General features: G+C 33.2%; 1 protein-coding gene across 1 annotated transcript in view; it reads left to right on the top strand.

Moving 5' to 3' along the window:
- Positions 1-15,214, top strand: part of LOC128246834 (uncharacterized) — a 114,388-nt gene that overhangs the window by 31,255 nt on the left and 67,919 nt on the right. Inside the window, 3 exon segments of the mRNA XM_052965303.1 lie at positions 3,393-3,557; positions 5,293-5,390; positions 7,777-7,913. Of these exon segments, the coding sequence (XP_052821263.1) occupies positions 3,393-3,557; positions 5,293-5,390; positions 7,777-7,913 (400 nt within the window).

Raw genomic sequence — 15,214 nt, 5'->3', positions numbered from 1 at the left:
GTGCAACACATTGAATTTTAATTTCTGATGTATCACAAAGCTTACAGCACAGTCATGTATCTTTTGACTTTTTTCCAATTTGAAAATTTACTGGGGTGTCTACCAGGTAAATCCGGGTAAATCTAAAAATAGCATTATTTATGTATTTGTACAAGTGACTTTCACCAGCTAAATACACCCACTTTAAGCTGGAAAACCATTATGTGCTATTTTTAAACGGGTGAACTCAGCTGTAACAGTGAAAATATATTCTCTAATCATGTAAAGTGATGTATTATCGGTCTCCTACTAGCTTGTATTGACAATTCTAGTCCTGTTTTGAGGAAATACTGCTTTTGCGGATTTTGGAACCATCTGTTGTCAAGTACCTTTAAGGGAGCGTTAAGCAGCAGCCAATTATATTAAACTTGGTTACAGTAAGTTGTTCAGAGGTTATCTTTTGGTTAGTTTGCACATTTATTTAATTGTTCAATAGTAATTATTGGTTTAATTATGACCAATCAGTAGACTTATCGTCTAACTTTGACTAAACCGAAGAATATAACTATTTTTTAACAATTGGCTGCTGGTCTGTTTTTCAAAGAACAAATTGAGGTATTTTGAAAGCGTCGTTGGTGAAAGCCATTGACGCATTGTTGGTGTATCATCAGCTGCTGGTGTAGTATGACATGCAAAACCATCAAACTTGGCCATTACCCAAAACCTGTTAAAGATATTCAAACATAACTTTGTATTAGGTTAATATTCCTGGCAACTAAATGCTGTTTCCTAAAAGGAAAAAGTCTGAGCACTTTATATTTGATTTAATTGCCCCATCATTCTTCTTGCTGCTACATTAAAATGAGTCTTTGCAGAGTTGATTTACTTCAGTGTGCCCGAGATCTGATTGAAAATTGATTGTCCTGCTGTGCCAATTATGGATACTCAACGTTTTTGTTGTATTTTGTATTTTGATTTGCATAACGAAATAGTATTCCTCAGAAAATATGCAAATTGCTTTGTTTTAGGGAAAAATAGATAAAGACTTTAAGTACTTACATATTGAAGAGGCTTCGGTCGATTTTGTAGAAATGTGTTTGTAAATAATTACAAAAACTCAAACAAATGTTTTTAATATGTCTGATTTTAAGGAAATGATGTCTGGGTATTGTAATAGCTTTGATGTCCTCGGAGAGAGGGTGTCACCGTTGTTGCGCAGAGTGTTAATAACCATAACTCAAAATTGATTCAAAATATTCAAACGAAACTTGATGTACATGTTTCCAGAGACAACACACACTTGTATAGCAAGGACTATAACTCTGGTTTGGATAATTGTTGACTTATTGCCTTGTTTGACTGAAAAAGATGAAAGACCCATCCACAGCACTCGGTTGTTGGTATTTTAATGCATTTAAGAAGAGCTTTTAAGATTTGAAACTGAACAGAAAAAAATAGGAAATTTATTGCCTTTTTTATGTAAAAATAATGTTATAAATTTAAAACTCCAGTTATTCAAATCTTCATGATCTTCTGATATCATTCACCGCCCTCATGCTTCAAGAACAAATTTATTATGAAAGCAGATATCCCGAACAGTAACCTTTATCCTTATGTCAATTCTCAGACATGATCACTCTTTATTTCTTAGAACGCCAATGAAACATCTTGGGATCAAATTATAGAAAATTGCCATTTTTTGGCTCGTGTTAGAAGCTTCTTGTCATTTGGGCTAAAAACTACATCCGATAATGCTGTCTGTAACCTTTGTGGCCGGAAATTTCTGTCTTAGTAATATTTTCTCAATGTTTCATATCGTTTACCCAATATTTATGGCTATGAATTTCCAGCTTTTCTTTTTTCATCTTGTTGTTGATAGTTTCAAGACTTATTGAAATAAAAATAAGGTTTAATTTTAGAATTCATATCAGGGCTCGACGTTAACTTTTAAATCCACTGGTCCATTCGGACTAGTAGATATATTTTCTACTGGTCCTGACCTAATATCCACTGGTCCTGACCAAATTGATACTTTTTGATGATATGATTTCAATTCTTTGCCTGTGAAGGTTTATTATATACACACATGATGAAAATAATAGTGAGCTTTTAATTTTAATATAAAACTTTAACTGGTTAACATTACAACAATGAAACAATAGTATGAGGATTGACTAGAATATACGTTGGATTATCAGGCAGCAATAAAAGATATATAGTACATATCTGACTTGAATGTACATTAAAATTTGTCAATCACATTAGCAAATGGCTTTAATTTACTATGCATACGATAAATACTTAAAAACCAAATTCAATGCTATAAATATGGACGAAATGATTTGCTAAAATAAGTTATTGGAATTTTACATCGTAATAAAGATTGACCTAATTCCGATGATTTCACAGCTATCGTAAACTGTTCTGTGCTGTTTACTTCCGGTCGCAGATGTAACGCATGCGCAAGGGAATGGTAATAAAAACAACGAACGCTGCTTGCACTGCATTTATTTGTTGGATTATACATATTGTCAGATTTAGTCAGGGATCGTGCTTAACATTTCTGATTAAATTATTTCTTCTTGGAAATTTCACTGGTCCAGTCGGACTAGCCAGAACTGGTTTCTACTGGTCCGGACCATGAATCTGGTGGTCCCGGACCATCGGACCACCGTTAATGTCGAGCCCTGCATATATTTTTTGTATCATTTGGAACACCTTGGCCATTTTCCATCGAAAACAACCTTGGATGTATATGGACGGTTTATAATGTCAGAAATCTTTACATTCAACCAAGCTACAAGTAGATCCTGTAGTTATTTCAAAATTAAGCTGGTTAACTTAATGACTTTACTCTTTGGAATCTAAATTATTTATGCGATCATGTGCTTCATTTGCTATCCATTTAGTAAACTTAGTAATACAAAATATATGTTAAAACACTAGAATTAATAAATACTATTATTTAAAACTTTCCGAACTACTTCTACTGATGTACCGGCATACATTCCAGGTTGTTTTTGATGGAAAATGCAGAGGTTTTACAAACGTTTCTATGAATATTTTTTTGAATCAAATAAGAAAATTGAAGGGGGACAATTAGGATAGAACTGTTTAATATACTGTAAGAGTTACTGTTCTTGACTCTATGGTTATAACACAGCCTTGAGAAGTTCTGAGGGCATATTTTTGTTAAGAAATCATATATCTGATAATCGATGTATTAAAATAATCTTGTCTGGTATATAACAAATATATCATACATTAATTGCTTTGTGTTTGTTCAAGTCTTGTAATATCTTGGTTTGCTGTATATTTTAAGTCTAAAAAATAATATGCTTGTGTAAGGGTTTTTGATGTATACTCCCAATTATTATGCTTCTTGTAATGTATATAATGGCTTTTCAAAACAGGGATTTCGAAGTCATAGCGCCAGTGACATATTTGGTCACCCTGTTAACTCGGATGATGAAGGGTCACATGAGCATCGCTATAGTTACCATGGTAGTATTGACGAAAACACTCTAATGGCCTCGTCTGGACGATCACCAAACCAAGCTCTCCAGCGAGTCGGAAAGGTGTCTCATTATTGTTAGTCTGTGTACCTAGAGGCTTGGTAGTGGGCATTAATATGTTTTCGTTAATTTGGGTTTTGTGAAATGTACGTTATGTCATTATTACACATTGGTTGTATTTTGTGTTTTGTTGCATATATAGACGCATGTTACACATTTAGACTTTAGCAGTTGTGTTTGTTCCAGGATTCATATCGTAATTCACTTAAAAACATTGGAAACCACTGATGTAATGGTTCTGCCAGAAGGCCATAATTAATAACTTGTTTGTTTGGAGTTTCCTGAATGACCCTCAAAAATACCCACGACTCAAATGTTTTATTATATGGTCATAATTTTGTTGGTTGTTGTTTTTCATTACGGAATTAAAAGGGTATGGAGCAGAAAAAATCACATAAAATTTGCATACCTACCCACACCTCAAAATGAAGGTAGGGAAACGCTAAACAAGCCATTTATTAATGATGGCTTTACGGAAACCCGTGGAATTTTGATCCAAGGCTTGGTCTAGAAGTAGAATTTAAAAAAAATACATTAGGAAAAGTTTATAGACTAGATTGCCTTGTACAAGAAATTTTGTTACATATACTAAACACAGTGCTTTTCAGTTAAAATGAAATGCTAGTTTAAATCAAATGCCAGCGCCAAAGCAATAAATGATGATATCCCCTTGTTGCCAATGTGCACTGGTTTTCTGAGCCACTATCCCCTGAAAAGCCTTCCAGATATAGGGCATGTACGAAATAATGATGCATTATTTAGACATGTTTAAAATCCCCTGAGCACCAAAAGTAAATATGTTGGTGACAAACCTACCTCATGAAATATAACTTTTCGTGCTTACTCCTCCGTGAATTATATTTCTATTTTTCACTGAAACAAACTATCATCATCTATTTCTTTCTTTTTTTGGTCTTTTTAAAAAGAAAGTGTACTCTATGCATGGTTTTTACTCTCCATAATTTTTAAGTTTTCATCATTGCAAATTTTAGACAGAATGGTTGGGTAAATGGGATAAGAACATTTTTTTTTATTAATTTAGTATCGTCAATTTTAATTGTTTAAGCATGCTCAATTTTGCTCTTAAAATGTGTATGAAAAATATTATTTTCTATGTTTAATAACATTATGAGATAAGAATGTAGATTTTAAACAATAGGCAGATTGTTCAGAACTTAAAGATAACAAAGCAGGTAACAGAATCATTAAATTATAAAAGTTCACTATATCACGATCTGCCAATATGCTTAAATAAAATTTCAAAGCGGAAGCAGTTGTCTTAACTTAATCTTGTAAGAAGTCCTGCAAATCAAGAGTGTATTTATAAAACTTCCAGAGCAGTAAAGATTGAATAGTTAACGACGATAATCGGTAATGTTAACAATTTTGTTAACTTTAATTATTTTTCTGAACAACCTACCCGATGTTCACATCACTTTATATTGTATGAAAAAATAAACCCAAATATTATTGTAATATAGTGTAGATCAAATTCAAAAGATGTTTTTATTAACTTTATGTATCTTTAAAACACACTGATAAATATTACTTTTTTTAGCTTCTTTTTTTCAGAATGTTTCACATCAAGATTTTATTATAGCCAAAAAAAATTGTTGGTTCGTAAGAGTGAAATAATACTAACAATTTAATTAACACAAATAACACAATTATCTGTAAATCTTTACTGAAAGCTCTATAATCATGAATAATGACAAAAATGTGATTTACCATTTTCCAGGGGACAATAAACCATGAGACATTCACCTTGAAGATTTTACTCCCTTGCGGAGACGAGGACATTGAAATAATCGCTGCTGAAAAAAATGTCTCCCTCAGGTAAATCATTTACAATATTACTTGGTACTAGATGTCAACTTTAAAGATTTAACTCCCTTGCGGAAATGAGGACATTAAAATAATCACTGCCGAAAATATGTCTCCCTCGGGTAAATCAAAATTACTGGTAATAGACTTTCACTTTAAGATTTATCTCCCTTGCTGAGAGTATTGCTCACTTTAAGATTTATCTCCCTTGCTGAGAGTATTGCTCACTTTAAGATTTATCTCCCTTGCTGAGAGTATTGCTCACTTTAAGATTTATCTCCCTTGCGGAGAGTATTGCTCACTTTAAGATTTATCTCCCTTGCTGAGAGTATTGCTCACTTTAAGATTTATCTCCCTTGCGGAGAGGAGGACATTGAAATTAATTAGGAACCCCTCGGCCATTTTTATCGAAACCTTGGATGTATGCCGGTACTTCAGTTGAAGTAGTTCGTAAATTTTTTAATTATCATAAACTTAACATAGTGTTTTTATTGATCTCAGTTTAAATTGTTGCCAGTGAAGTGTATTATTGCAAAACATAATTAAGATTCCCTAGAGTTAAGTCATAAAGTTTAACTGCTTAATAAAATTACTACGCGATCTACTTGCAGCGGACTTAAAAGTACCACTGTTTGAATGTGTGTATATATATTTTGAGTATGTTAACCTTCCAAATACATCCAAGGTTGTTTTCAATAAAAATGGCCGAGGAGCTCCGAATGCATTGAAATTATCGCTGCCAAAAAATGTCTCCCTGAGGTAGATCAATAACAATATTACTTGATAATAATGCACTGAGAATATTACTGTTTATTAGTTTGATTTACGCTTGAACATGCATTTTACCATTGTTTTAAACTGATTTATTCAGGCTCTGAATTGTTTTGTTTGTACAGTGATGTAAACATTGGCTAAGGGTAATGTCTGAAGTATACCTGCTTTTGTATGATGAACGTTTCTGATAAAGACGGGGAAGTGTTTTGATCAAGACAAAGATTCAAGGTGCACAATATTGGTTGATGCCATTTTTTAATATTTTTTTTTGTTCAATGCATTATCATGATAAACTTATTTGACTTTAAAGGGACTGTACACCAGATTAGCACCAAAAAAAGTTTTTTTCTGTAACGAATCTCAGGACAATTATTTAATAGAATGTGTTACACTTTGATATCATAATTGTAAAAAAAGTACCAAAAAAAAATTGTGTTGGAGACCGGGTTCGAACCTGTGTCGCCAAAATAGCAATCCAGTACTTTATCGACTGAGCTACGAAGGCTTACTCTAAACGAGTGGTATATTTAAGCTTTATACCTAACTTGGTAATATCACGTGATAACATTGACTAGCCAATCACGCATAAGGAATGAATTCTACTAGGTAGACATACCCAGTAATCTTTTTTAATGGAAAAATACGAAATAACTGCTAAACTTGTAAAGATAAATTGTAAACTATGTGGTACTTCAGTGAGTAAGTTTCAATGCATTGTACATATAAATACCAAGTTTATGACAGTTTTCGACAATTTTCTTTTTTTCTTGCAATTTGATCATCTGGTGCACAGTTGCTTTAATGATCAAATAAAAAGAGGCATATGATTTAGCTACAGATTATAATAATACTAGTGATATTTTGGCTCTTTTTTTTAACTGGTAAATTTGTGGCCATGTAGTTATTAAATGAAAAAAAACAACACCATTTATATAGGCTATTATCTTTAAATCTGTTATTCTTTTTTGTTCCATCAATCTGTATTGTGCACCTTAAAAAAAATGTTGATGTATTATCGTAGCCTAAATGTCCTTGATCAGGCGTCATAACCGGCTTGCAAAAACTTCAACCTTGGCCTTGACTCAAAAACTGTTTAAGATATTCAAATAAAACTTGGTACATATGCTGCCAAAGACAATATTCACATGTATAGCTAGGCAGGCATACATAACTCTGGCTATAATTATTGTTGAATTATTCCCCTTTCTCAACCGAAAAACTACAGACGACTGTTGGCTTTGTTTAAAATGCAACATCGAGGTTATTGCTTCTTTTTCCATTTTTAAGATTTACTGGGTTTATGTCTAACACATAATCCTAGTTAATTTGAAAAAACCTTCTGTATATTTCTCTGAACTAATCACTTGACTTTCACATGTTAAATATACACATTATAAAACTGGGAAACCATTAGGCGCTATTTTTAAACTTAGCTGAGACAGCATCAAAATATTATTTAAATCATAAAAAATTATTATTATTGGCCTCATACTAGTTTGTATTGATAATTCAAGGCTTGTTATGAGGAAATACTGTATTTGAAGATTTGGGACAAAATGGTGTCAAGTCCCTTTAATGCTTTATCTTGTTTTAACATTAAACTCTCATTCCATCATCTCAACAGAGAATCCATACAGCCCATTCTGGAGCGAAGAAGAATGGACATTGACGAGATCAACATATTCGTTGAGGCTTCGAAAACACCCCTCCCAATGAACTGTGAAACTTTCCTGCTAGGGGGGACAACTATGTTCATCAAACGTAAGTCATTTGTAGATGTAGCTAATTTCTTACAAAGAGTTGTATCCCTTGATGTGCAGAACTATCTTGTGTATAGGTGCTTCTTTTAAGGTTATCAATGAATTATTTATGTATGTAGTTTCTATAACATCTTTTGGGGCAGCCTTTTTTAGATTTAAGGTAAATTATGGATTTTTGTTTTTGTAATTGAGATATTTTTTTATCAGTCAGTTTTGGAAAAGAGAAATTACCAACACCACCACTACCATAATCATTATCATCATTGCTGCTTTTGTTATTGTCAACATAATTACAGTCACAATTGTCACCACAACAACAACAACAACAGCATCGTCATCATCACCATCACCATCATCATCACCATCACCATCATCATCATCATCATCATCATCATCATCATCATCATCATCATCATCAGAAACAATATCTCTGATAACTATAAATATGGGTCTTTTTGGTAAAGACATAACAGGTTACTAGCTCAAATCTAAGGTATGCATAAACAAAAATCCGGCTTTACTCCGACGTTGCTGCATAAGCGTCTTGTTGTTTATAGAAAACAAAAACATCTCTAATTATTATAGTGAAAATGCTATTATCCAACAATAGTTTGAATATCAGTCACTTGAAAATGCAAAAAATACCCCTTCAATTTGGTTTTTCAAGTAGGCACGGAGTGGGCCGTTGGATATCTTTTGCCCAAGTTTATTTCGTTTTCCACTGAACATATCAGATTTTATTTTCTCAGAATTACCAGAAATCATATTATAAAGTATTTTTTTATACTTTTTATACCATTCCCCTGTTGTTTTATGTAAACTTGCAAGGTCATATTTTCCTTTAAATTCCAGAAATTTTATAAGCTGTCTGTATTATGAGTAAGGAAAATGGTTTGCTAAGTTTCATGCCAAATTGTAATGCACTAGTGTTTAAGATGATACTCGTAATCAATACATAAAAATGTAACTATAGCAAACATAAATTTTGAGTGATAAAACTTTAACAACTTACTAAATAATGCATTTGCGGAAAATATTAATTACTTTAAGATTGTAACCGTGTATTTAATAGCTGAAAACGAACAAATATTAAATGACTGGTGCGTCCTAAAAGATTTAGATATTTACTATCATCTCATAATGGGGAAGTACTGTGTAATCTGCATTAAACACAGTATCCTTCATAAGAACCATTGTTTTCGATATTCATTCATCCTTTTTGGTAAATTAAAACATTTTACTAGCTGTTTTAATTGTGGTACTGCTTGCTTATGAATATGAGTGCATCTTTAAAGGGAGGCTACCAGTATATTATATTTTGCTGCTGAGAATTTATTTTTCTAAGAGCATCATGTCCAAAAAGTTGGTGGTAATATCTGCCAGGGTAAGGTGATATTTTATTGAATTATATATTAATACAGCTTTTTATTACCCAAAGATGGGGCCCAATGATCAACACGATGTTTATTTAAAGGGGACTGTACTCCTGACTGGGAGTACAGTTCCTTCAAATGACTGTAGTGTTGGTCAGTGAACCGAATCGCTGTGATGAGATGTTTTTAGGATACCTTTGGAAACTTGAACAAATTTCTCCAACTAGATGCATGTTCAGGTGAGAATTCTGGTTGGTATTGAAAGATATGAGGGTAATGTGCATTTAGGCTTCATGTTTTTGATGCAACTTTTCGTTAGGGTACTTTTCATGGCATGTTTTTAGTACTCAAAACTTTCGAACAAATTTAAGTAGTTTAACTTTCAGATATTTAGGCATTTCGCGATTTTCTGACATTGTTAAACTGCAGTAATTCATAATTATTTTATGCTAAATAGTTGTTAGGAGTGACCCCTTTAATACATCTGAAGAAATAAATATTTTAGGTTAATGTCACTAAATTTTTTACAGGTCATATGGCACCAAAGCATGAGATCATTCCCATCAAACTACCGTGAAACAAACTATTAATTAATTGTGATTTTATGTATTAACCCTGAAGAAGAACTGGCCGTGTCACCTATCTATACCTGAAAATTATATTACGTAGAAGTACAGAAAAACAAACCCAATTGTTGTGTAACTGGTTAATCACGTTATCACATGTTGTGACCAATGTGTTCGATAAAGGTTAAAATATCCATCAAATGTTGTATGAGTCTTGGGCCAAGTGGTTCAGAGTTTGGTTTTTTAATATTTTTGTGACTGTACTGTCGTATGTTCGCTCCGGCACTTAAACCAGAATAATTCTTATACCTTTATTTTTCTCCAATTTCGGTATCAGCAAGTAAATAAGTTATAAAATATGTGTTTTTCAGATACATTTTGGGGTAAACTAATTTTTGGTATTAAAAAATGAGCAAGTCCCTTACAGGTTCAAATAAAATTAAGAAAGTACCCCCCCCCCCCCCCCCCCAATTTTTTTTTTCCAAAGAAACCTCTTTACCTAAGTCACACCTAAAAATTTGGTTTGAGTAAGGCATAACAAACTACTAACAGTTATGGTCTGTTACGTATTAACCTTGGAGAAGAACTGGTCGAATGACCTGTCTTTACCTGAATATTATATTACGTATTAGTACAAAAAAACAAACCCACACATTGCTGACTTTGTAGATTAAGCAAGGTCTCAGATGTTGAATAATTTAAGATTTTGTCTCAATATGGTGATAAAACTTGGTTACTTATTAGATATAAACAATTAGCCAATTACCGACTGGGCAGTTTTCGACCTTATAATTATTGTCCTCTAATAAGTCCAAGCGGGGGACAAGAAAACATATGTCAGTTTTGTTTGGTTCCCTGGAATTGAGATTTTACTGCTCTGTTGGATTATTTTGGTGTTTGAATTATGGAATTATAGATCGCAGTTTCCTCGGAAAACTTATATTGCTGCTCAATGTCGTAGTTTTATCCTGAAGTTATCTCCTTTGATTTGACTGCCATATGCAGATTATATCTTTTCTTGGTCGTACAAATGCGGTTTTACGGATGAGAAAAACAACAACACACAACTGCTTTTCAGAGTGATTGTAATAAGAATGCTGAGAAAGTCGATTGGAAGTGCTTGTGTAATTATTTTAATATCTTCATGAATGATTTTTATAGATATTGGCAGGAAGTTTATTCTTTGGAGCTACTTATAATCTTCACAAGAATAAACTCATTAGATTTTATTCCATCGTGAATTATGTTTGCAAGTATTTGCCATTTCATTTGTAAAAGTGTCTATCCAAGGGCTATTATAATATTAGTATAACAATGTGGTCGGAAAACTCCCAAGAATTTCACTACGAAATTCACATATTTGTGCAAGTAGTGTTATTGATTGATATAATAGTATTAACAGGAGGAGCTTAATAAATTCTAGGAAACCCTGGCGCTAGAGTGATGGTCTAAGCACCTTTAATGCGACTTAATTAGTTAGCTTCTGACCTTATGTGTTGTGAGACTTTATTTCGATTATTTCGGATAATGCTAAATAGAAATTACAAAATGTTTGAAAACGAACTTCATCAGCCAGAAGTGGTTTTAACAAAGTTACAGTTGTGTGTGATAAAAGTGGGAACTGACGGAAACGATGAACGTTTCGAAATTGTTAAAACGGCGGAGACGGATGAAAATGAGGATGAAAGGGTTGTTAAGTCTGGAAAGAAGGCGACTAGATTTATAACAATACAAACAGATAACAGTGATACTGATGAGGCTAAGCTGGAAAAGAAGACTTCAGAACTTAAAGTCATGAAAGAATTGGTTAAATCAAAAAGTGTAGATATTGAAGGGTTAGCAAGTTTGGATGTAGATTCGCCTCATCGTAGCCGGTCTAACACGTTTCCGGCCAAGCATAGCAACTGTTTCCATGTTGTCAGTAACCACAATGTGCGCAAAGCGGCGAGAAGAAGCAGTTTCGGTAAGGGGGACGGGGACCTCAATGGCTGGATCAGACGGAAGTTTTCTTTTACTATGAAGAGGATAGACGGTAGGTTTATTTCCAAAATGAATGATAGACAGGCTCAAGTGGCCATTGGTCTAGTGGTAAAGAGGTCTTGTGATAAACAGTCCAGATTATAGAAACATGCTCTTCTAATGCTAAAGTGGTCGAATATTAAAGGTGTCCATTATCGTAAATTCAAGAAAGAATATTAATTTTTCAAAGCATCACACCATCATTTGTAATGGTAGTGGTAAATGCTTTTTCCTCAAGCATTCATTGCCATTTTTATTAAAGGGACTAGACACCAAATGATACCATTGCAAGAAAAAAAGAAAAGAGATTTGTCGAAAACTTACATTAAATTGATATCCATCTGAACAATGCATTGAATGTGATTAACTAATGTATCACATCGCATACAAAACATGTATCTTTCGCAGCTCGTATTGACAATTCTAGGCTTGTTTTGAGGAATGACTGTATTTGCCAATTTTGGGAACCATCTTGTGTCAAGTCCCTTTAAAGCTATCGGCCCATAATAGAACATTAAAACAGTGGAAGTTTTTATGGTGGTTTATTCAAAGGTGTTTGCCTCTCCTCCAAGTGGTCAGGGGGAGGGAGGGTGGGGATCGTTCTGCAACAGGGGTAGTTCCTCATGGCCTCTCAAAGGACACAGTACTAATTTCTGCCCTGACACTGAGCTAGCGTGATTCACATGTCCACTTTGAGCTGTCGGCACAATCAAGCTAAAATAGATTAGTATAAATTTACTGAGTAGTTTCTCCTAATTCAATTATGTGGATGAAGATCAAGTACTGTGTAGAAGTAAGACAAGAACTAATTAGAGATTTCAAAAAAACAACATCTAACGCTGTAATAGGGTTGGCCGGAAAGCAGGCCATGACATTTAAAGGCGCACAAGAAAGGTTGATACAAAAAAAATGTTCATGTAGAATAAATGGGTTTTTCCAATAAACGAATCTTAGTAACGTGACCTCAAATTCCTCAGTTAAAAACACACCAGAAAATCGCTAATATCGTTTTTATCTGTATCTCAATCATGTGTATTTGTGTGTTTTGAAGATTAAAGTCAAAATAGTTATAAAGATGATAGTGCATTTAAATGAAACAAAACTATTTTTGCATCCGCCTATGGTGTGTGCCTTTAAAGGCATATATCCCTGGGGGTAATGTCCTTCTGTGTCTAATGAAAGCTGGTTATACCTGGATTACACTTTAACATGCACAAGGACCATGATCATCGTTGCAGTGCATTTTGTGTGGCCCTGGCCGTAATTACTGGAAAGTTCTTTAACATAACAAGCTTAAAGGAGGTTATTTCATTGTCACGATCATGGGAATTGCTATTTTGAGCGGGGCATTCAAGATCAAAATGAATTTCAATACTTAAACGAACAGAGATACTCATTTTAATGTGACTATGTCCAAAATCTTCTGCAGCCAGTGGTTTAAAACTTCTTCCGTTTTGTTTAAGTCAAATTTATCCAAATTATTAATTTTTTGGTCCCATCTACCGTATTATACTGTGTATAGAACACTAGCATAGATTGGACGCAGGCAAAAAAAAAAATCGGGTATAATTTTTTTATACCATATATAGGATGCAGTGAAAAAAGTTCAAAATCAGCAGCCACCATATTTTATTTGTCAAGTTTTATTGAATCATGAAATTTGCATTTTAGGTTATTAAATAGTACAGTACATAAAATAACAATTATTACAATCCAAATGTCGCTCTCCGTTGTCGCAAATAGTAAAAGCAATTAACAGCCGTATAATGTATGTAATTATGATAGATTTTTTTTTATTTAATAATAACTCTTAACCAATCAAATTGTGTTGATGATCGAGTCAACTAGCCTGAAGAAATTGACCTTTGGATAACTTGTCAAAGTTTTATACAATAAGCTTCTGTACAGCACAGTGTCTATCAAGGATAACTCTTTCTAGCACACCGGATAGGCATTTCCGGTGACGTCAGCCGTGCTGGAAAATCCCATCTGGCATCCCCCCCTGCCAGATGAGTCACGGGCTGTGACGCAATACTTTTTATTTCTTTTATCATATACTTTAAGTAACCATAATTATGATATTTCAATAGATGAGTTTCATAAACATTAACTTTGCAAAAATATATCTTCACAACAAAATGAAATAACCCTTCAAAGACTTGATATCGAAAAAACTTATTGACGTTGACAGTGAATAAAAACTACTGCGCGTCATGACGTCAGTAAACATTATCGCACGCGTTTTTTGGTGAAATGTACAAAAATGAGCTTTTTTATGCAGTTTCTTCACAAAAAAAATAATTAAGGTATGCTAGAAAAAATATCTTATCATGTGTATCCGTTCCGGATAGAAAAATCCGACCCTCGGGCTTGCTGCGTAGCCGGTAACTCGGCAAGCCTCGTTACCAGGCAACGCAGGTGCCCTCGGGTCAGATTTTTCTATCTGGAACGGGAACACATGACAGATATTAGTAGGATAAAACTTTTTTGAGTTATGTTCCCTGGGGAAAAAAAGAAGAGGAAAACACCTCCAGAATTAACAAACAAAGATAAAATAAAAAATACTGTTGGCAAAGTCCCATGTGGTTAGCTTTATAGAGTGTTTTTCTTCAAGGATGAGCTTTTTATGTCATGACTTTGCTATTTAAACCAACACTTAGCTTAATTCAATGCAAGAGAAAGGGCGGAAATTGCGAAAAGACGTTATGATAATATTTGCTCTTCTTTAAAATGCCTTGTACGGAGTGACAATGGCTTAAATAGCTCTATTTTGAAATATTTTTGTCATCTGTTTGATCATTTTTGCACAAATATTTAATCTTACTGATTTGAATTGAATTCTTTTACATGGATATCAGGGGGAAGAAATTTTGATAAACTATTTTTACCGCAAAGTCGAAATCAGTAGCTCTACATTTAATGGAGGTGAGCATTTAGTGAAAATATTGTGAAAATAAAATGGAAAATTGAGGTATTTTTAACAGTGAAATTTAAAAAAAGGATGGTTTCGATAGTAATTACACTCTATCATCTTTTATTGTAATAAAACTATTGCATAAATAATACAAAGTAAGTGCCGTTATTTAATTCACTTATATCTCCTTTATATTTGGTATAGTTTAATTTGTAAATGAAATATTTTTGAATTCACACTGGCTATTTACCATACTAAAAATTAACACAGTTTTTAACTTTAGGACATAATACATAAAAAAATGCCAAAAATGTTTTCAATCTTTCAGAAAATTTTACTGTCATTTGGACTATGTCTAGACAATTCCATTATTATATTTCAAAGACTCCAGCCACATTCATGCATATTAATGATTACCAGTTGAATATTA

This window comes from Mya arenaria, chromosome 9 (genome assembly GCF_026914265.1).
Source record: "Mya arenaria isolate MELC-2E11 chromosome 9, ASM2691426v1".
NCBI classification, from domain to species: Eukaryota; Metazoa; Mollusca; class Bivalvia; order Myida; family Myidae; genus Mya; species Mya arenaria.
The sequence above is the reverse complement of the archived record's forward strand: the minus strand, read 5'-3'. Positions and strand labels throughout refer to the sequence as shown.